A 20,575-nucleotide genomic window follows, 5' to 3' on the forward strand; every position below is an offset into this window, starting at 1 on the left:
TACAACAGAAATCTGAGTGTGCTGTTTACCTCGTGTCTGGCAGGTTACCTGTTAATGGTCCCTTGATTGGATTACCTGGGGAGCCTGGCCAGTCTTTTGTAATGATAAATACTTAGTTCCTGAGCCAGCTCACAGTCTCACCCTATTCATACACAGACATGTTGTTCTTATATTCAACTAATAAAATATTTTTTAAAAAAATATGCCCAGTGCTATGGATTTGATTTTTTAAAAAAGGAGGACGGCTTAGGAATGGACAAATCTGTCAATTTCGGCTGCCATCTGCAGTTTGAGACTTATCTGCACCAGCTTGCAATGTTCAAAGTCCTCATGATGATTTGCCAGCATCTTAGTGCGTATTTTAAAGCTTTGGGAAATGACTGAGGTTATTGGCAGACCCCTTAATGATTTCCCTGCTTATTGTAGCCATTGTTAATGGGCCGTGCTAAGCGACGCTGGATGGTTCTTAATTGCCTTATAATTGCCTCTTTCATTTTCTAGAAATTGTCCTGTACAGAATGCAAATCGCTGATAGAATTCAATTTGCTGCACCATAAAACACAATCTAAGAAACAAAAGAAGCGATCGTGAAGTGGTTAAATAACTCAAGATTGAATATCGAATACAATGGGTATTGCTATAAGAATTTGAAGGTCTCAAATACAGAATAAATGTTCAAGGCAAACACACATGCATAAGCATAGTGCCTGAGAGCAATCCTGAAGCAATCAACTCTCCCAAATTGACTTCAAAATTTTCTCTGCAAGGAGGAAGGAAATGAGAAAAGCTTTCCTATTGTCTTTTGACTCTAGGGGCTTATACCTCCCTTTTCAGATACAGTATGGTAAGTATCTGTTAAGCTGAGCAAACTATCAATATACATAAGAGATTCAGGAACTAAAGTATTTACCATTTCAAAGGAATGGTCAGGCTACCCAGAAAATGCAATCAAGTAAGGCATTATCAGGGATCCTGGCAGACGGGAGAGAAGCAACACTCTCAAATTTCTGCTGTAGACCGCCTCCTTCTGCGATGCAGGTATGATGTTTTTTGGGGGTGGTCTTGGGCTACAGGGTGGGCAGTTTCAAAAATCTTTATAGATGCTGGCACACCATTGTTCAGGGTTCTCCTCCCTCCTGCGTGTGGTGAGAGGGGACCCTGCTGCAACAGTTTATTTCCTTTAAAATAGATCAGGCTTACTAGCCGCTTTGCTTCTCAATACAGTGGACGCTTGGGTTGAGAACGTGATCTGTTCATAGCTGTCAACCGTCCCTTATTTGGCGGGAAACTCCCTTATCCCAGCACCGTGTCCCGCTGCTGTCCCTTATTGATGATGTCCCGTAAATTTCCCAGGTTTCAAAGGAAGCAGCTCCTCTCCTCTCCCTCCCTGCCGGCCAGGGAGGAGGGAGGCTCCAACTGTGTTGCTTGGCTGCGTTGCTCACCCAATAAGGAGTCTAAGAACGACTGGGGGGTAGAGCTTGCATGCCTTGTGCAGATCAAATCGGCCGTGTTGCCTGGGGACTTGCCTTTGCTCAGCACTTCCCAGCGGAGAGGTGATGGTGGTTTTCCTTGCTGCGTCCCCTTTGCCGGGTTGCTGCGCTGTGGGAACCACCGCTTGAGGCTTCGTTTGGCTGCTGGCTGGGCTTTCTGCCTTTGGGTCCGAGGGGCTCAGAAGCTGAACATACCTGTGCTGGAAAATCCCTTATTTTGGCTGCTGATCCCTTATTTTCGAGGCTGCTGGTCCCTTATTTTCAAATCTGTAAGTTGACAACTACGAATGAATGAATGATCTGACTGCATACAAGACAGCTTCCTAAGTTCCCAAAGGCCGGAGCCACACACCACAGGGTGGAGTTCTGCTCCTTTAAAGGACTGGGAAGAATAATCACCAGGAGGGTGTGGGAAACTTATCAGCTTATCAGACAGGCTTCCCCCAGCTTTGCTCAATATGTAGGCCACAAGAGGAGGATTCAATTTCAGGGCGTGCCGGAAACCCATTTCTAGGCACCCAGCCCAGTTCTCCAGCAAACTCCCTTCACTCTTTTGAGTTATGCAACAAATCTCAGTGACATTTCCCCAGCAAAATGCGTTTGGACTGAGATGCACCAGGTTGCAGAACTGCTCTGCGTGGGCCTGGGTTCAAGTGACACGTCGCAAATATTGGGACTTCCTGGTGGCCCAGGTGAGTTATAGCGCCGACGACAAGGGTGCAGAAGTTTGCTTCCTGAGGTGGGCGGGGCCAGAGGCAAAAGTGGGAGGGGCAATTCATTGCTTACCATTGTACAACTGCTAGGCAAAAGCAGAGACATCACCTTGCCGACAAAGGTCCGTATAGTAAAAGCTATGGTTTTCCCAGTAGTGATGTATGGAAGTGAGAGCTGGACCATAAAGAAGGCTGATCGCCGAAGAATTGACGCTTTTGAATTATGGTGCTGGAGGAGACTCTTGAGAGTCCCATGGACTGCAAGAAGATCAAACGCATCCATTCTGAAGGAAATCAGCCCTGAGTGCTCACTGGAAGGACAGATCCTGAAGCTGAGGCTCCAAGACTTTGGCCACCTCATGAGAAGAGAAGATTTAATTTTATTTTTTTAAACTTTTCTTTAAATGTTTTAATTTAAACCGTTATAATCAGGCATTTTAATGATGAAAGGATAGATTCACCCAAGGCCTTTACCACACACCAATTTAGGGGGTGGGGTGGTGGTCAGAAAGTCCAATTCGTATAGGACTTTAGGGAGGTTTTTTGGAGAAAAAATCAATGTACACGGTTGTGGTGTGGGTTTTTTTTTTTTGTTCTTTATTAAAGGAAAATAAATCTGGAGGGAAATCAAAAATTACAAATAATAAAAACCAGCCCAGATCGTATATTATAGCAGCCATTTAAAACTGTACAAATCCACTGTGCTGGGGACGAGGGAACCCTCGTTACGAAACAAGCCTCTTTGATCAGGTTTTTCTCCCTCCCCCAAATATACACGCTTCTAAATTATTGCATTACTGTTTAAAAAAGAACGAGAGAGAGAAAGAATCACAGCTCCAAAGACCTAGGTATAAAAACCTCACCCTCAGGTTTTGCCCCAGGGAAACTGAACGGGGCAGGCTGGGGGGGGGGGGGGGCGTCCAAAACAAGGGAGCGTTTTCAAGACATCCAGTTCTGAGAACCGGGTTCCAACAAAACTCCGTCCATCTTGCCCTGACGGACGCAGCGGCGCCTGCTACCAAACGCTTAATCTCTAAACAAATGACCCAGATTGGGTTTTCATGTACCCAGAAGGTAGAACCGGTACAACCGGGCGGTTTATTTTGTTATGGCGACTCGAGGCCTGAAGATGCCTACTCCTTTTTTTGCTCTCCGTAAATCTGAGCGGGTAGTTGGCAACCTGCGGACCCCTTCACAAGACGATTACCGGTCTGAATCACTTCATGCAACCTTCAAGAGAGGGAAAGGCAAAGGGGAAACTCATCTGAGCCCAGAAGCTGGATAAAAGGAATGAAAACAAGAAAGAGGAGTTTTTTTTCCATCTCGGCCAAATGACATTTCAAAGATCTGCCACACCTTTGGCCCGCCAGATGTTCCCAAACTCCCGTTAGTCTTAGTGAGGATGGCCTGGGATGATGTGGATTGTACACTTTTGGATGGTCAAACTGTCTCCACACCTGATCTACAATGTAATGGCTAAATTTGACAACACAGGAGGTTGATTTCAAGGCTCTGTATTGCTCCAGCTGCCGGTGGACACTGCAGATCAACTCATTCCACCGAATTCCTGACGCCCAGCGACTTCCGCAGTCCAAAGCCGTATTGAGGGTTGTGGGGAACAAACAAGACATTATCCCCACCCTGATTTGCCATGACTATAGCTCAAAGACATGGACGGTGTCAACGAAATAGAAACAGAAGCTCTCCAGAGAAAGATTTGAGGAAACATCGGTTCAAAGACATTTGCATGAGAATACTTCCAAAACAAAAAACCCACCAGCTGGGAATGGAATCTGTAGATCGAAAACGTGTCATAAGTCAAACAGGGAGTGGAAAACATGAGCACAACGGCTCAGCGGCCTCTTTCTCCAAGACCCACCGAGCTTGTGCAACCGGTCAATGTTCTGGCAAAGCTGATGTCTTGCTGCATTTGGGGGCAGGTGGAGGGAGGAATGAGCAGGAAAAAAATACAGGGAAGCCAGCAGCCGAGATATTGGTCGAGCAGTAGAGGGGGAAAGGGGAGCAATCTTCCACAAATAAGATGGTCGCTCTGCTTTTGATGCTGGCTGCAATGCAGTCGAGTTTCTTGAGGACCAGATGCCTTGTGTGTTTTCGGCAACACACCCAGTAAAACCTCTTGGATGTTTCTGCAACCACTGCAGCAAAGAGGCTAAGATCTCCCCTCTGATCCACGGTGCATTTGGAAGACTTGTGCCGGCAGAAGGGATGAGCCTCCAGAGACTGCCAAAATAGTTGTGGGCAGGGTGGTACCAGCTAGGGGTGGGGGATACGATCCTGCCTCACTTTTTTTTCCTGCCGAAGGTGTAATTTCCCCTCCCCGCAAAATGCACAGCCCTTTAAGCAGGGCTCGTTTCAGTGCAAAACAGGGCAGCCAGCCAGGAACCAGCACTTTAAAGTCGTGTTGAAATCCCTGTTTCAGCGCCGTTGTGACGATGACGGCACAGCGCCCGCTTTTGAGAGGGGGAGCCACAAGGCAAGCAAAGATGGGACCTAGCAAGACCTCGAGGCCGGCCCATGTGTATGCAGAAGTATAAAAGGCAGAGGTGCGCATCATGCCTTTGACGGTGCCATTCCAAGCATGGCACACCCAGTCGGTTCCTGCGTGAAACAAGTACATAAAGAGTGAGCCCTTCTGGGACACATCCATGATAAGGCACTTGGTGCAAGGCCTGGAGAGGTTAAATTGGGGCACCTGGGTACTGTTAAAGAGGGCGTAGGGAATTCTTTTGGCCCAGCAGACCAGCTCCGACATACGGGTGGGGCAATGCTCCTGTCAATTCCCCTGATGTCGGGCTTTGACAGGTGGGCAGTCACACCCAACCCATCAAAAGCTCCTTGTGCAGTGCTTCCCAGGCGCCTGGCTGAGTTTGGGGAGCGCAAAGCCCTTTGTGATATCTAAACTTGGCCTTTCTCGAGGTCTGGCAAAAGCGCTTTCTGCAGGAAGCGGCTGCGCAGTCCCGTCTGCCTCACGGGGAAGGCGGCTGTGTGGCGGCTGAGCCTCCCCACCCCATAGATTGGCTGTGCAATCAAGATCCCCCTACAAGGAACTCTCCTGCGCAGCCGACCTCGCCACATCGACGTGCCCCACACCTGATGTCACAGGTGGTTGCGGTTTGGGGCGGAAACAGCCTCGGAGGCTAAACTGAGATCCACGCCAGGCCACATCTACACCTGGCCTGTGGGTCAGAGGTTCCCCACGCACTGTGTTAAGGGGACAGGGTGGAAAAAGCAGCCCTTACTAAGGTTTGATAACACAGCCATATTCTGCTGAGCGACAACAGTTGCATCCTCCAACGCCCAGTCTTGTGCGAAGCAGAGTTTTCCCAAGTCCACAAATCCCCAAATTGTCCCGGAGGCGTTCTTCCACGGAGTTCGGTGCTCATGGTACTCCTTCGCCACGCCCCAACTGAAGACATGGCACAGCGATCGGCCCGGGAAGAAAAGGGGCAGAGGGGTGTGCGTTTTGCAAACGCGCCGACAGTCGCACGCGAAGGATTGCGTGCGGTGCCTCCGACAGAGCCAGTGGTTGCAGCGGGGGAAATATCGTACCCTCGGCTGTTAGGTAGCGTCTTAGCCAAGCGAGGGCTCCAAACGGCAACCAGAAAAAAGAGCTATTGCTGTTCTCCCGTCCCCCTGACAGAGGAAACTTGCAGCATGGATCCGGGAAGAATATCTTCAGAACTGGCCGACCCGATAGGGTTGCGAGACCAGAGTCTGGGTTTGCTGTTGCTTTTGGAATCAGGAGCGGAAAACCCCACGATGGGACATAGTTTATATACAAATAGGGAACGGGGACACATGGCTTCTCCAGATCTCGCTGAACTCACGACTTCCGTCATTTGGGGCTGATGGGAAGTCCAGGAAAACCTGGCTCCCCAACCCTCATTCAGAAGACCACAGAGATTTTCCTCTCTTTAAAATTTCAATGCTGGAGACGGCAGATTTCATGCGCTCATCAGCAGCCAAGAAGGTCATCTGGCACGGCCACCATCCAGCAGGGTCGGTCCTGGCTGATGGCAACTGGAGTCAAACATCATTCAGAGGTTCACCATCCCTGGAAGGGGTTCCTCAGGCTTAGTCTTGGCCTCGTTCCCAACGCAGAACCCAAAACACCTTGAAGAGAAAGCCCAGGAATGGTGGCTCACTGATGGAAACTGGGAATGCGGTTCCCTCCAGATGGGCCTACAACTCCCATCAGCCCCGGCCGGGATGGCCAAGGTCAGAGGTGACAAAGAGCTGTTTGCAGGGCGCCAAGTTGGCTACCATCGCTTGACGGCCCCAGCCAGATCCTCTCTCCCTGCGAAATGAAAGGACCGACATTTTGGGAACGGTTCGGAACAGAGCCCCAGTTCTGCGAAACGGCGGCTGGTTACCCGGGCTGGTGGTAACACAAGCTGGTTCTAATTTACGCTGCTCCAGTCAGCAACAAGCTTAAAACGGAGGCAAGTCCTATTGACCTCACCATCGTCGTTTCAATGGCTGCTTGCCCAATTTCTGCGTCAAGGCCGTCGCTTGTGTTGCCGTCCCAGCCAAATCCCAAACGACGTTTCAGAATCCCGTTGCCTAAAGATTCATTTTCACTTCCTGGGCGAGACGGTGACGCATTTAGGAGAGGGTTTTCCGAGGACGTGAAAGGGAAATTCCGGAAAGGGGAGCAGGGCAGATGTCCACAGATGAAGCAGGGGTCGGCTTTGAGGGTCTCGGTGGCGAGAAAAATCTATGAGCTGAGATAGCTGCCCAGTGGGAAAAATCACAAGTCGTCTCTTCCCATCCCAAGCGCCTGCTCTTGAAGACTCAATGGGAGGCTCAAGGGCACAGCGATCAGTAGTTAAGGCCACCTGAGGATCTGTTTTCTGCAGACCCATATATACATGTACCACAAAGGGGGGGGGGCAGCTCTAGGTCTCCCCCCCTCCCAAGACACATTCCACTATCTCCCCAGATCCCTCCATGAAACATTATTGCACATCCAAATTTGGAACGCATGCAAAATTGACATACATACACAGGCCCTATATATATATATCTCTATATATCTATGTACACATACATATGCAGAAAATTAAAATTTTGGTATAGAAAAAGCAAAAAACTGGAAGATTCTATTTCTTAATCATTCACCAGTTGCCCTGAGAACCAGATCGAGGGGGGTTTAAAAAGAGAGAGAGAAAGTTCTAACTGTCATCGTTTCCGTTTTACGACCGGCCTCTCGCTGCCCCATAGCAAGCAAAGAAAGAATAAACATAAAAATATATCCTTCACTTCGATAAAGAGGTCCGTTTCCATCTTCAGGCACACAACATTTCAGGGAGGAGAATCTTCCGGCTGCTTCGCCAGGGACCGGCAAACGCGAGGACGGCACTTCAGACGGGTTTCGAAGTGTTTTAGAAGTTCAGGCGTTCCGGCGGGATCCGCAAATGGGTCGGCCGGAAGATGCTAACAGGAGCTGGTCTGGAGGTTCCCTTCCGTCAGAAGCGAGGCGATGGAGGACGGGCCGTAGGCGCTGTCAAACTCCTCATCGGAGCTCAGGTGGTCGTCCTTCAGGGACGACTCGGCTGTGGACCGGGCTGCCTTGCGCCTGGTGGAGAAGGGAGAGAAAGCTCAGGGGGCAGATTCTCATTCTCTTAGGGACAGCAAGGTGCATAGGGTATTTTTTTTTAAAAAAATGAGAACATCATGCAGCTGGGTTAGGGCAAAGGGGACGCATGAGGGCCCCACAGCCTGTTTTCTTTTCTTTTCTTTTCTTTTTTGCAAGTAAATTTTTATTAATATTGCTCATTTATACATAAGAACAAATACAAAATTTATACCATAACTTGCGCGTATCACATCAAATCAACAAATCAAAAATACAACACAAAATTATTTTAGGCTCCGCCGAGCCTTAGACTTCCTTCCACACTTTTGGTAAGTATCAGGTAAATTTGTATTCACGTATTTTATCGTTTTAATCCTGTATCATTTACTGTTAGAGTTAATTCAGCCCCGCCAGTGTCGTCTGAAAATTTGTTCCAAGATAAGTCAAATATTTATTCCAATTGTCATGAAATTTCTGTTCGGGCCCCACAGCCTGTTTTCATAGTGGCCGTGTGCCCCTAAGAACCTGGGAATTGAGGTAGACTGCCACTGGGGCTGCAGGTTCCATAGGTACGTCAGAAGGGCCACACAGCTGGGTCAGGCTAAAGGGGGGTCTATCTAGTCCAGGAACCTGTTCTTGCAGAGGCCAACCGGACGCCCCAAAGAGAATAATAATATTAATAATAATATTTTATTTATTTATACCCCACCCTTCCCGGTTCAAAAACTGGGCTCAGGGCAGCTACCAACAAATTTAAAACACTTAATTATAAAAGCAGCATAATATACAGTATAAAAACTATGAATAACAATAAAATTCAGAAATCAATTTAGGGGAAATCCATCTAATAAGCATTAGATAATCCCCAGGGCTAGCTGGCTGAATTGGTCCTACTTGGGCGAGCGAGGAGACCAGGGGAGAATTAGCTGTGGGGTCTCAGAGCAGGTGATCTTCATAAAAGGGGAGGGGGAGGGAAGAGAAGGGAAATAAAAGATCAGGCTGAATTCAAATTAAAGGCCAGGTGGAATAGCTCTGTCTTACAGGACCGGCGGAAGGAGGTTAAATCCTGCAGGGTCCTGGTCTCATGGGACAGAGCGTCCCACCAGGTCGGCGCCACCACTGAGAAGGCCCTGGCCCTGGTGGAGGATAGTCTGACTTCCTTAGGGCCTCTAAACTATGGTTGTTCATGGACCTTAAGGTCCTCTGCGGGGCAGACCAGGAGAGGCCCCCAAAGCAAGACCAGTTTCTTCAGGACCCTCAAAGGGTCCGCCCTCCTTACCAGAGGTCCTTCTCCAGGGACTTGACGCGGCTCTGGAGCTGCTCATTGGTCTCATGTTGTTCCTCCAGCTCCCGCAGGGCCTTCTTGCGCGCAGCTTCCAGCCGCTCGATCTCCTCTTCGGCCTCGTCCACTTGCCTCTTCAGCGCCTTGACCCGCAAGCTTAGCTATGGGAGGAAGAAAGGCCTGCTCAGTTTGACTCGGGGGTAGCAGCAGGGAGATCTGGGATGCCCTGGCATAAATACATGCTGGCTAATTTAAACCCCCCGTAAGGAGTGGAATCATCATACAGCAGGGTCTTTCCCCTTGAAACCTTCCAGTGCAACATTTCACTGATTAAGGCCTTCTGGAAGATGATTTATAATGAAATGAAAAAGGTATTTAAATATACCTTCCTGAAGAAACCAGAGGCATTTCTCCTGGGCATGGTTGGCCAATTGGTGTTAAAGAAGGCTAGAACTTTCTTTATGTATGCTACAAGAGCAGCAAGAATACTTATTGCGAAGTATTGGAAGACACAAGAACTACCCACTCTGGAAGAATGGGAGATGAAGGTGATGGACTATATGGAATTGGCGGAAATGACTGGCAGAATCCGAGACCAGGGAGAAGAGTCAGTGGAAGAAGATTGGAAGAAATTTAAAGACTATTTACAGAAATACTGCAAAATTAATGAATGTTAGAATGATGTTGGAATGAAGTTAAGTGGGTTTTAGCAGCAATGTTATAAAGGAATATGTAAAAATGGATTGTTAACAGGTGATAATCTAAAGCTACAATATATTAAGATAAAAGATTAAGATAAAATCAAAGAGGGAAAGGATTTGTTGAATTAACCAATTGAACTGGAATACAAGAAGGGGAGGTGTGAGGAGGTCAGGGAAACAAGCAAATGAAAGATAAGATATGGAAAAACTGATCTGTTTTTAACTGTTTTTACTTTGTATTTTCTTTTTTCTTTTTCTTTTTGTAGTATGTTGAAATTTCAATAAACATCTTTATTTTAAAAAATAAACCTTCCAGTGCAGCAGAACCTGCCCTTTGGAACTCCCCGCCAATGGACACCAGGGAGGCAGCCTTCACTGAACTCTTTTTAAAAAAATCATTATTATTATTATTTTCATTGAACTCTTTTCAGCGTCCCCTCGAAACATTTTTGTTTAAGTTTTGAAACTTATGTGATTATATTATCAGCAGTGAATATGTTAAAATTTGTCGTAAAACCTAATAAAAATATTATTCTTTTAAAAAAGGCAAGCCTATCGAGACACGGAGAAGGTGCACATATTTTTTTTCTCTTTCTTAGCTAAAGTTGATTTTGGTAATATTTTTAACACCTATTTTTAGTAGCATTTCAGACCAACAATTTTAGCATTTTGTTTTATGCTGTTGTAAATACAACCCAGCAGGAAAAAGATAAATAAGTGGCAACCAGGCAAAAAGAACTCAGGAGACGCAGCTGGGACTATCTGTGTGCAAAGCTCTGTACCCCGCAAGCTTGGACCCTCCCTGTAAAAGTAAAAGTAAGGCTCTAGTCCTCAAGGTTCTGGTTTTAAGCAGAGGAAGCTGCCTCGAACAGAGCCAGGCTCTCAGGTCCACCTGGCTCCATACTGTCAACAAAAGCTGGTTGTTCTCTTCTGAAAGAAAACTACATGAAAATGATGTATAGATGGTATATCACACCAGTACAAATAGCAAAAATGTATAAAACCGGGTCAAATATATGCTGGAAATGTAAAGAAAAAGAAGGTACTTTTTATCATATGTGGTGGGAATGTAGAGAAGTTAAAAGTTTTTGGGAAATGATATACAGTGGTACCTCACAAGACGAATGCCTCGCAAGACGAAAAACTCACAAGACGAAAGAGGTTTTTGTTTTTTGAGTTGCTTCGCAAGACGAATTTCCCTATGGGCTTGCTTCGCAAGACGAAAACGTCTTGCGCCTTTTTCTTAAAACCGTCAATGCATTCCTATGGGAAATCGTGCTTCGCAAGATGAAAAATTCACAAGACGAAAAAACTCGCAGAACGAATTAATTTCATCTTGCGAGGCACCACTGTATAATGAACTGGGAAAAAAATGTTTAAAATGCCATTTGTAAAAAAAAACCCCAGAACTATTTTTGTTAGGAATTGTAGGACAAGACCTGCCAAGAAAAATAAAGAACTTATTTATGTATGCTACAACAGCGGCAAGAGTCTTGCGATGGAAGAATGAGGAAATCCCAACGAAAGAACAGTGGCAAGAAAAACTGATGAGCTATGCGGAATTGGCTAAATTGACATACAAACTGCATGATAAGGACAATCGTGACTTCAAGGAAGAACTTTTTACAAATTATCTAAAAAGACAACGAAAAGATCTGGACTCCTTGGCAGGTTTTGAATAAACACCCACAAATTTATTACAGTTGAATACATGATAGATAAGGCAAGGATGGGGACCATTTTATAATATGCAGAGAACAATATGTGCAAAGAAACCAGAGAGGGGAGAAAATAATGTAATTGGATTTTGGATTGATAATTTGTTATGTTGAAATTGTCTAATAAAAATGTATTTTTTAAAAAAACAACAACAAAGGCTGGTTGTGGTGGCCCAAGATTTCAGAGAGGGACATCTTTTTAGAGCCCTGCCTGGAGATGCCTTTGGGGGTCTTCTGAGCCCTCCAGCCCACCCCACCCTAGCTCACCTGGTCCTTCTGGTCATTGACATGCTGTCTCTCGTCATCAATCTGGATGGTCAGCTCCTTGACCTTCCGCTCCAGCTTCCGGTTTGAGGAGACCAGGACGCTCTTCTCCCTGCGGCGACAGGGAAGAAAAAGGGGGGAGCTGATTTCTGACGAGTCCGGTCACTGAACTCAGCACTGTCTGCACTGAGCGGCAGCGGCTGTCCAGAGCTTCAGGCAGGGGACATTTCCAGCAAAACATGGAGGTGAATTCTGCTGCTGGAGGAGACTCTGGAGAGTCCCATGAACTGCAAGAAGATCAAACTGATCCATTCTGAAGGAAATCAGCCCTGAGTGCTCCCTGGAAGGACAGATCGTGAAGCTGAGGCTCCAAGACTTTGGCCACCTCATGAGAAGAGAAGACTCCCTGGAAAAGACCCTGATGTTGGGAAAGATGGAGGGCACAAGGGGATGACAGAGGACGAGGTGGTGGGACAGTGTTCTTGAAGCTACCAGCATGAGTTTGACCAAACTGCGGGAGGCAGTGGAAGACAGAAGGGCCTGGCATGCACTGGTTGTTAGCCGCCCTGAGCCCGGTTTTTGAACCAGGAAGGGCGGGGTATAAATATTATTATTATTATTATTATTATTATTATTATTATTATTATTATTATTAATTATTATTATTATTATTATTAATCACTGAGCAGGGTACCCGAACCCCGGTTTCCCCTATTACACTCTGACCGCTACCCCACACTGCCTCTCCGCGACCTACCCCTCTGCAGCCTGGAGTTTGTCCTGAAGCTCTTGAATGCGCGATTCAAGCTGGGAGACGTTGGCGCTGGGTTTCTGGAGAACTTCGCTGCTGGCGAGGCGGCTTTTCAAGTCTTTGTTCTGGAAAGAGAGATTTGGAAGCAGGGAGGTTTAGAGGGGAAATGACCAGCGGCCGGGGACAAGTTCCTCCATGACCTGTGTTAAGTTGTGGGTGAACGTATCAGACGACACAGCGATTCTTCAAACAGCTCTTGTTTATTCACAGGCCAGAACAGAACTGAACTGAAGGGTTCAGCCAGCCTGCTTATATAGAGCTCCACTAGAATGCAACAGTAACCACTTTCTGTAACTATCCAATCACTGAACATAACTTTCAATCCCTTATTTGCATATGTGGACCTGAGTGAAAACTATCTACAGTATCCCCCTGCTGGCCCAGGGTCAGAACTTCAGCACATAACAATCTGGAAGGGACTCCTGTGGCTAGGATTGCCACATTTGCTCCGGCAAAACACTCTCTACAATATCCTTTTTGAGATGAGGGGACCAGCCTTTTAGAAGGTCTTTGCGTGAAAGTGGGGCAGAAAAGGACTGGAGAGAACAGCGATCTGATCTTCGTTGGACCAATAGTTTTATTAAAAGCCTCTTGAAGGATTAAGAAACCAGAAGCCTTTCTACCTGGAATAATAGGATTGGAATCGCCCCCAAAAAGATGGTAGATTGTTTTCGTATGCCTCCACAGCGGCAAGACTTTTACTAGCCAAAAACTGGAAATCGCAAGAGATACCAATGGCAGATGAAGATGCTGGACTTTTCGGAGCTGGCCGATCTGACTGGAAGAATCTGCGACCAGAAAGAAGAGGACTGGAAGAAATTCAAAGAATACCTAGCTAAATATTGTAATGTAAGATAAATAGAAAATTCCTGGAAGTAACAAATAGGCTTAGGGGTAGAATATGAATATGTGTTAGTAATTATTTTGGATTTCAATATTAATAAAGGAGAAGAAGTTAAATGAAAGAGGTTAATATTATTAGAAATAAGAATTTGGAGAACTGTTAAACAGGTGATATAATGAAATTCAGTTAGAGGGGATTTGAGGAAGTCAGTTATTAATGTAATGAAATTAGGAATTTGAAGTTGTGTATTTTTGTAACGTTTTTCTTTTTACATGATAAATGCGAAAATCAATAAAAAAAAATTGGGGGGGGGGGGAGCCTCTTTCAGGTGGCTTCTGGCTGAGTCAGCAACTTGGCGTTATGAGCAACAAGATGGAGAACAAACACACACACACAAAAACACAAACCCCGGCTGCACAGGGTTATGTAACGTCCTGGGCCGGGCTGAACAAAGTTCCCCTCCCCGCTTCAGAAAGCAGGAATTTTGATTAGCAGAGTTACATAACAGTAATAATTGCTTTTCCCTTGCTTTGCAGTGCAGCCAAGCTGTGTGATGGTGGGAGGCCCTGTTTCGCTGCCTTTCTTTATGAAAGAAAGAAAGAGAGAGAGAGAGAGAGAGAGAAAGAGAGAGAGAGAGAGAGAGAGAGAGAGCGCAATGCCTCAGGAGGAATGCAAAAAAAGAGCTCCTGTTCTATCTCATCTGTGTTCAAACATGTTTTCTGCCACAGCTCCCAAACAGTAGCACAGACAGGGAAGCGCAGCCCAGAGAGACCTCTGCCAAATCCCTTAGAAATCCGGGTTTTGTTTAAACAAAACAAAAGGGGAAGAAGAAAGAGGCTAGTCCTCATGCCGGCCAAGAAAAACGCAGAGGCCTATCCGAAAGAGGTTTTCTTTCAGGCTGCAAAGCAACCTGAGTTTGGGGCCAAAACTCCACAAAAGGATAGCAGGGAGGCAGGCAGGCTGGACTATTAGGGAAATGGTAATATGAATAATAATCCTAAATCAACTGCAGCAAAATGAGGACCCACTGCAAAAATTGACACCGCATAAGGCAAGCTTCCGTGTTCCACAGAACGCCTCTCCGGGCGAGCCCTCCCTTTCCGTTTATCACGAACATCCAGAAATGAAGAAGCGCTCTGCTGAGCTCAGAGGCTTGCTCACCGCTCTGCAATGTTTCGAAACAAACCGGTCCTGTTGCTGCTTAAGACGAGGAGTAATGTAATGCGTTAATTAGTAAGCGTTTGGTCATTTGGCCCAATTAAGGGCCTAACGAGGCACGAGCCTGTTCACGTGCTTGTCTTCCTTCCCTGGGGACGAAGAACATCTGTGGTGAGGAGGGCACCGAGTGCGAGAAAACGGGGCTGCGAGAAACAGGCTCAAATATCCCCTTCCTTGCTCCCCAAATTCAGTTTTATTCCTCACATAGAATAGCAGAATTACAGAGTCTGGAGGAACTCTAGCTGAACCCCCTGCAATGTCTTTTTTTAAAGGCCCAGGTGTGAATGTGGCCCCCAGACCCCTTTCCTTGGCCCCTGGGACTCTCATAAAGGGTGGAGAAGGCAGTTCAGAGAATGCGATGCCTGCCACCAATTTGGTTTTTACTATCTAATGTGGTTTTAACTGATGTTGCTTAAGTTCATCGCTGTGTTTCCACCATCCACGGATCTCTCGGTGTGAGGGGGGTTGGTTTAATAAATGCAATTTAAAAATCCAGCGAAATTCCTGGGAAGGAAAGGGATCGAAAGCACCCAGCCGCACCCCTTGCAACTTTTTCATACTTTGGCTCAAATGCACCAGCTTAAAAACAAAACTTTGCTGATAGCTGCAATTCCTGGATTGGACTAGACTAGATAACTCTTAAGGTTCCTTCCAGCTGCACAATTCTAGGATTCTGCAGGCAATATTAGTCATACACAAGAGTAGACCCATTTGAAACTAATGGGTCGAGTGACTCATGTCTGTTAATGTCAATGGGCCTCCTCAGAGCATGACTAACGCTATAAAATCCTACGGCTGCAGGTCTCTTCCCATACAACCTGGAGCAGAGTGGAAGTTTATGCAAGAAAGCTTCTGATCTGTTGCTTTAAAAACAAACAAACAAGAGCCATCCCACAACTGCTGCTTTTCAGCGCTGTAAGAAAACTTCCATTCCCCCCCCCCCAGCAAAAGAGAATGTTGGGAACTATAGTTTGAGGGTGCTGGGAACTGTAGTTTTGCAAGTTCCCAGGATTCTCTGGGTGGAAATAATGTGTTCTAAATGTATGGCACATAGGCCAGTCTAAAACCTGTGGCTCTCCAGGGCTCCAACTCCCAGCAGCCCCTGGGGCCAACGGCAACGGGGTTGCTGGGAGTTGTAGTCCGGCGGCGCCCAGAGGACCGCAGATGCTCTAGCCCTGTCCCTGTTGTGAAAGAAGCAGGTTTCACACACACACAGAGGCAAGACGTACCTCGGCTTCTCCTGAACCTGGGGGCCTGGGAGAGGGTGATCATACAAGAGGAAAGTCTGTTTGCAAAGGGCAATTGCAGGGGGTTGGTCTGAATGACCTTGTGGGGTCCCTTCTACAATTCTACAATAAAGGTCTCTACAGGGAATGCTCTGAGCCGCACGTGGCCGGCGTCCAAGCAGAGTGTCGCCGGGGCTGTTTTCACCCTCGTTAATTGCACGGCAACAGCAGCTCGTTCATTGAAATGTCTCAGGGGGGGTTGGATTTTGAAATGGTGCAAATTACATAACCTGTCTCATCACCCCCCCCACCCCCCCCAACTGCTACAGGCCCAGACAGGCAGGGCTCCTGCCGGCGCAGAAGGCAGATCTGGTGGGGAAAGAGGCTGCTGGGGAAGTTTCCAGGTCCAAACCCGCTTCGAACAGAGCCTGAACTGCCTTCCACCGTCCGAATGCCAGTTGGGGGGGGGCAAATATTAAACCACTCTGGGAATTTCAGCTCTGTGAGGGGGAATAGGGAGAGAGGGGTCTCCTAGCAAACCACAGCTGCCTATTTTATTTTATTTTTGAATTCTAATCTTTATTTTAAGCATTAAATCCCTCCACAACAAAAGAACAAAAAGAAGAGAAAGCAAATCACCTCACATACAAATCATAAAATTATTCCATAACTTGTGACTTCGCTCATCCTCAATATGGGTCCATCATTGCCTTGTTGACTGCATATTTTTTAACTTATCGTTAATTGTTCGTATTCATGGTAGAAAATATCATTGCAGAAGTTATTCAAAACATGTCAGAGATTTTATCTGAGAACAATATAATTTGAATAAATCCCGTTCTTTACTAAACTCTTGGTTTGTTTGATTCGTAATTTCCCCTGTCATCTTTGCCAATTCTACATATTCAAAGGACTTCGCCTGCCATTCCAATTTAGTTTGGATTTTATCTCCCTTCCACCATCTGGCCCTACCAAAATTATTTGAAGCGGTAGGCAAAGAATTCTCTATTTCTGTTGTGAACTTGGGACTCAGAAGGATTAGAAACAGAAGGAACAATAGCCGGAATATCGTCTTAGGGTGAGACATGGGCTGGATAAAAAGATGCCGGATTTAAAATCAAAATCAATAAATAAACTAGCCCCAAGTCACCAACATTATAAGCTTCTGGGGGTCTAAGCAGACCAGAAGCTTAACATGAGTCAACCGTGTGATGCAGCAGCAATAAAGGCCAATGCTATTCTAGGCTGCATCAACAGAAGTGTAGAGTCCAGATCAAGGGAAGTCAGAGTCCCTCCAGGAGTGATGTATGGAAGTGAGAGCTGGACCACCAAGAAGGCTGATCGCCGAAGAATTGATGCTTTTGAATTCTGGTGCTGGAGGAGACTCTTGAGAGTCCCATGGACTGCAAGAAGATCAAACCTCTCCATTCTGAAGGAAATCAGCCCTGAGTGCTCACTGGAAGGACAGATCCTGAAGCTGAGGCTCCAAGACTTTGGCCACCTCAGGAGAAGAGAAGACTCCCTGGAAAAGACCCTGATGTTGGGAAAGATGGAGGGCACAAGGAGAAGGGGACGACAGAGGACAAGATGGTGGGACAGTGTTCTCGAAGCTACCAGCATGAGTTTGACCAAACTGCAGGAGGCAGTGGAAGACAGGAGTGCCTGGCGTGCGCTGGTCCAGGGGGTCACGAAGAGTCGGACACGACTAAACGACTAAACAACAAGGGTGCTGAGAGTTCATAGGAGATCTCTGTTCCCCCTTCACAGAGCTACAATTCCCAGAGATCAGAGCACACCTGGAATCCTGTGTCCAGTTCTGGGCACCACAATTTAAGAAGGATGTTGACAAGCTGGAAGGTGTGCAGAGGAGGGCAATCAAGATGATCAAGGGCCCGGAAACCAAGCCTGATGAGGAACAGTTGAAGGAGCTGGGTATGTTTAGCCCGAGAAAGAGGAGATATGAGAACCATCTTCAAATATCTCAAGGGCCACTGCATGGAAGATGGAGCAAGCTTGTTTTCTCCTGCTCTGGAGGGTAGGACTCGAATCCATGACTTCAAGTTCCAAGAAAGGAGATTCCATCTGAACATCAGGAGGAACCATCTAGCAGAAAGAGCTGTTTGGCAGTGGAATGGACTCCTTCTGGAAGCTGTGGACTCTCCATCCTTTGGGTGGTGGGGGAGAGGAATCAGCCGGTTATTATCTGTACAACTTGAAAATCATATGCGGTGGCAGTGGGAGGAGGAAAGTGGGAGGATCCCAGCGGCCTCTGATCGCTGAGTCGGCAAAGAGAAGATGCAGACCTGACTGAACACGCCAGAGGCAGCCTCACCTGTCTTTCCAGCGAGATCTTATCACACTCCAGGTCTTGCCTCACGGAGCGCTCTTGAAGGAGTTCCGCCCGCAGCTGGTCGATCTGGAGGGAGACAGAGATAATAATAATAATAATAATAATAATAATAATAATAATAATAATTTATACCCCTTCTTCTCCGGGATCAGGGTAGCTAACACCAGTAAAATCACAGTAAAATCATAATAGGGGGGAAAAACCCCAATTTAAAATACAGGTTAAAATGCAGCCTCACTTTAAAAACAGCCCATAGATCAAAAGCATAAGGTTTTGATAGGGGACGGGGTTGTTAGCAGAAGACAATGATTAGAGGCCTTACAACTCAACAGGCTGAATTCTGTGATACCAACGGTTCGGGACCTGCTTTCAGACAGGAACGATCAAATTACTTTAATAGTGGCTGAATTTTTGAGCGCTGTCCATGTAGAAAGACTGGGCCATTATAAAGAGATTTGGTGGTTCTTAACTGATCAGTGATGTGTTGTATTATTTATGCAAATCAATTTCCTCTGGAGTTAAAGATCTGACTGGGACAAACCTTGTTATGCTGAGCTCGTATCTTGCACAATTTGTATACGCCTGAGTAGGGTTAGCATTGATACAACCCAAAGATTTTATTTTCAGTCGTTGAATACTTATCTACCGTATTTTTCGCTCTATAGGACGCACTTTTTCCCCTTCAAAAATGAAGGGGAAATGTGTGTGCGTCCTATGGAGCAAAGACGCCATAGCCCCGTGACCATCGCCCGGCTGGAGAGGTGATGCACGGCTATGGCAGGAGCCTCTTTAACCGCGCGCCACCTCTTCAGCTGGGAGAGCGCGCGCAGGGCTAAAGAAGCCATAGCCCCGCGACCCTCTCCCAGCTGGAGAAGTGACATGCGACTATGGCAGCAACCTCTCCGCTGCGCCTTTCCGCTGCTCTCTGACCTGCTCTTTGGGGCTGGTGGTGGGCTTCCCCCCGCCAGCCCCAAAGAGCAGGTTGAAAGGAACCTGAAGCCTGGAGAGCAAGAGGGGTCAGTGCACACCGACCCCTCTCGCTCTCCAGGCTTCCAAGGTAGCCGCCTGAACGCACCTTAAACGGCACCTTGTTTTAGAGGGGGAAAACAAGAGGGGGAAAATTCTCCCTCTCTCTGCGCAGCGTCTCCTGCCGCTTCGCTGAAGGGGCGCTGGGCAGAGAGGGGGAGAATTTTTTTTTCTTGTTCTCCCCCCTCTAAAACAAGATGCGTCCTATTGTCCGGTGCGTCCTATGGTGAGAAAAATACGGTATTTATTGCACGGATGCGCCAAGGGACAGAGGGTTTCCCTAACAACGTTCGGCGCTTGTAGCAAACTACAGTTCCCGGGGTTCCCGGAGTGGGGAGCTGTGGCTGTTTAAGGCAGTATAATAAAAGCTATTTAAATGGGTGTGTGATTACAGCCACCCTAAGGGCTGTTTGACAATGAACAGGAGCGGGCCTCCCAAAGAATTCTGGGAGTTGTAGTCTGTGCTGCCGAGAGACCCCGAATTCCCTCGCAGGGTTACAATTCTCAGAGCCCTCTTCGCAGGGAACTCTGGGAAGTGTAGTTCCATGAGGCGTCCCCAACCTTCGGCCCTCCAGATGTTTTGAGACTACAATTCCCATCATCCCTGATCACTGGTGCTGTTAGCTAGGGATCATGGGAGTTGTAGGCCAAAACATCTGGAGGGCCACAGGTCGGGGGTGCCTGGGATATTCTAACAACTCTCAGCACCCTCAACAAACTACACTTCCCAGAATTCCTTGGGGTTTGAAGTGGCACAACGCTGCTTTAGAGGCAGCCTGCATTTTGCAAGCGGCCAAGATGTTGACAGGCGCCATCTCCCCCACCTGGTCTCTCGTGCGGTTGATCCTCTCTGTCAAGAGTTCCACCGTGTTCCTTTCCTCGTCCAGCTCCACTTCGAGGCGTTTCGATTTGTCCTGAAAAACCATTTTACGCGTTTAATCCAACGTTATCTGCTATCCCGCCCATGAGTGCAGGTATCATTCAGGCAATGACATAAAGCATTGAGTTGGCTTCAGAAATGAAACCGAAGCTCTGGAACTGCGTGGGAAAAGGCCACAATGAAATGTTGTTTGCGGGGGGGGGGGGGGACCCAACCCTGAGCGGAATAAAAGAAAGTATGACTTTAATAATAATCTCATTTATATACCAACTTTTCCTCCAAGGAGCTAATTTTTAAATTGTATTTTAACCTGTATTTTAAATTGGTTTTCCTCCCCTATTATGTTTTTATTGTAATTTTACTGGTGTTAGCTGCCCTGAGCCCAGCTCTGGCCAGGGTATAAATAAAATTATTATTATTATTATTATTACTATTACTATTATTATTACTATT

General features: G+C 46.8%; 1 protein-coding gene and 1 long non-coding RNA gene across 5 annotated transcripts in view; one reads left to right on the forward strand and one right to left on the reverse strand.

The window, feature by feature from the left end:
* The window catches only part of LOC310666273, a 113,483-nt gene that overhangs the window by 52,129 nt on the left and 40,779 nt on the right, over window positions 1-20,575 (forward strand). The gene's annotated exons all lie outside the window — the stretch shown is intronic.
* Window positions 4,642-20,575, reverse strand: part of CGN (cingulin) — a 71,906-nt gene continuing 55,972 nt past the window's right edge. For all 3 annotated transcript variants that reach the window (XM_083416429.1, XM_083416428.1, XM_083416430.1), the window contains exons 16-21: window positions 20,067-20,156; window positions 18,199-18,282; window positions 12,525-12,643; window positions 11,771-11,879; window positions 9,082-9,245; window positions 4,642-7,802 (exon numbers count right to left, since the gene is read on the reverse strand). In XM_083416429.1, the coding sequence (XP_083272555.1) occupies window positions 7,661-7,802; window positions 9,082-9,245; window positions 11,771-11,879; window positions 12,525-12,643; window positions 18,199-18,282; window positions 20,067-20,156 (708 nt within the window). In that variant the 3' untranslated portion in view covers window positions 4,642-7,660. The remainder of the gene's footprint in view (window positions 7,803-9,081; window positions 9,246-11,770; window positions 11,880-12,524; window positions 12,644-18,198; window positions 18,283-20,066; window positions 20,157-20,575) is intronic.

This window comes from Podarcis tiliguerta (genome assembly GCF_965153285.1).
Source record: "Podarcis tiliguerta genome assembly, chromosome: 16".
In the NCBI taxonomy this organism is placed as follows: domain Eukaryota; kingdom Metazoa; phylum Chordata; class Lepidosauria; order Squamata; family Lacertidae; genus Podarcis; species Podarcis tiliguerta.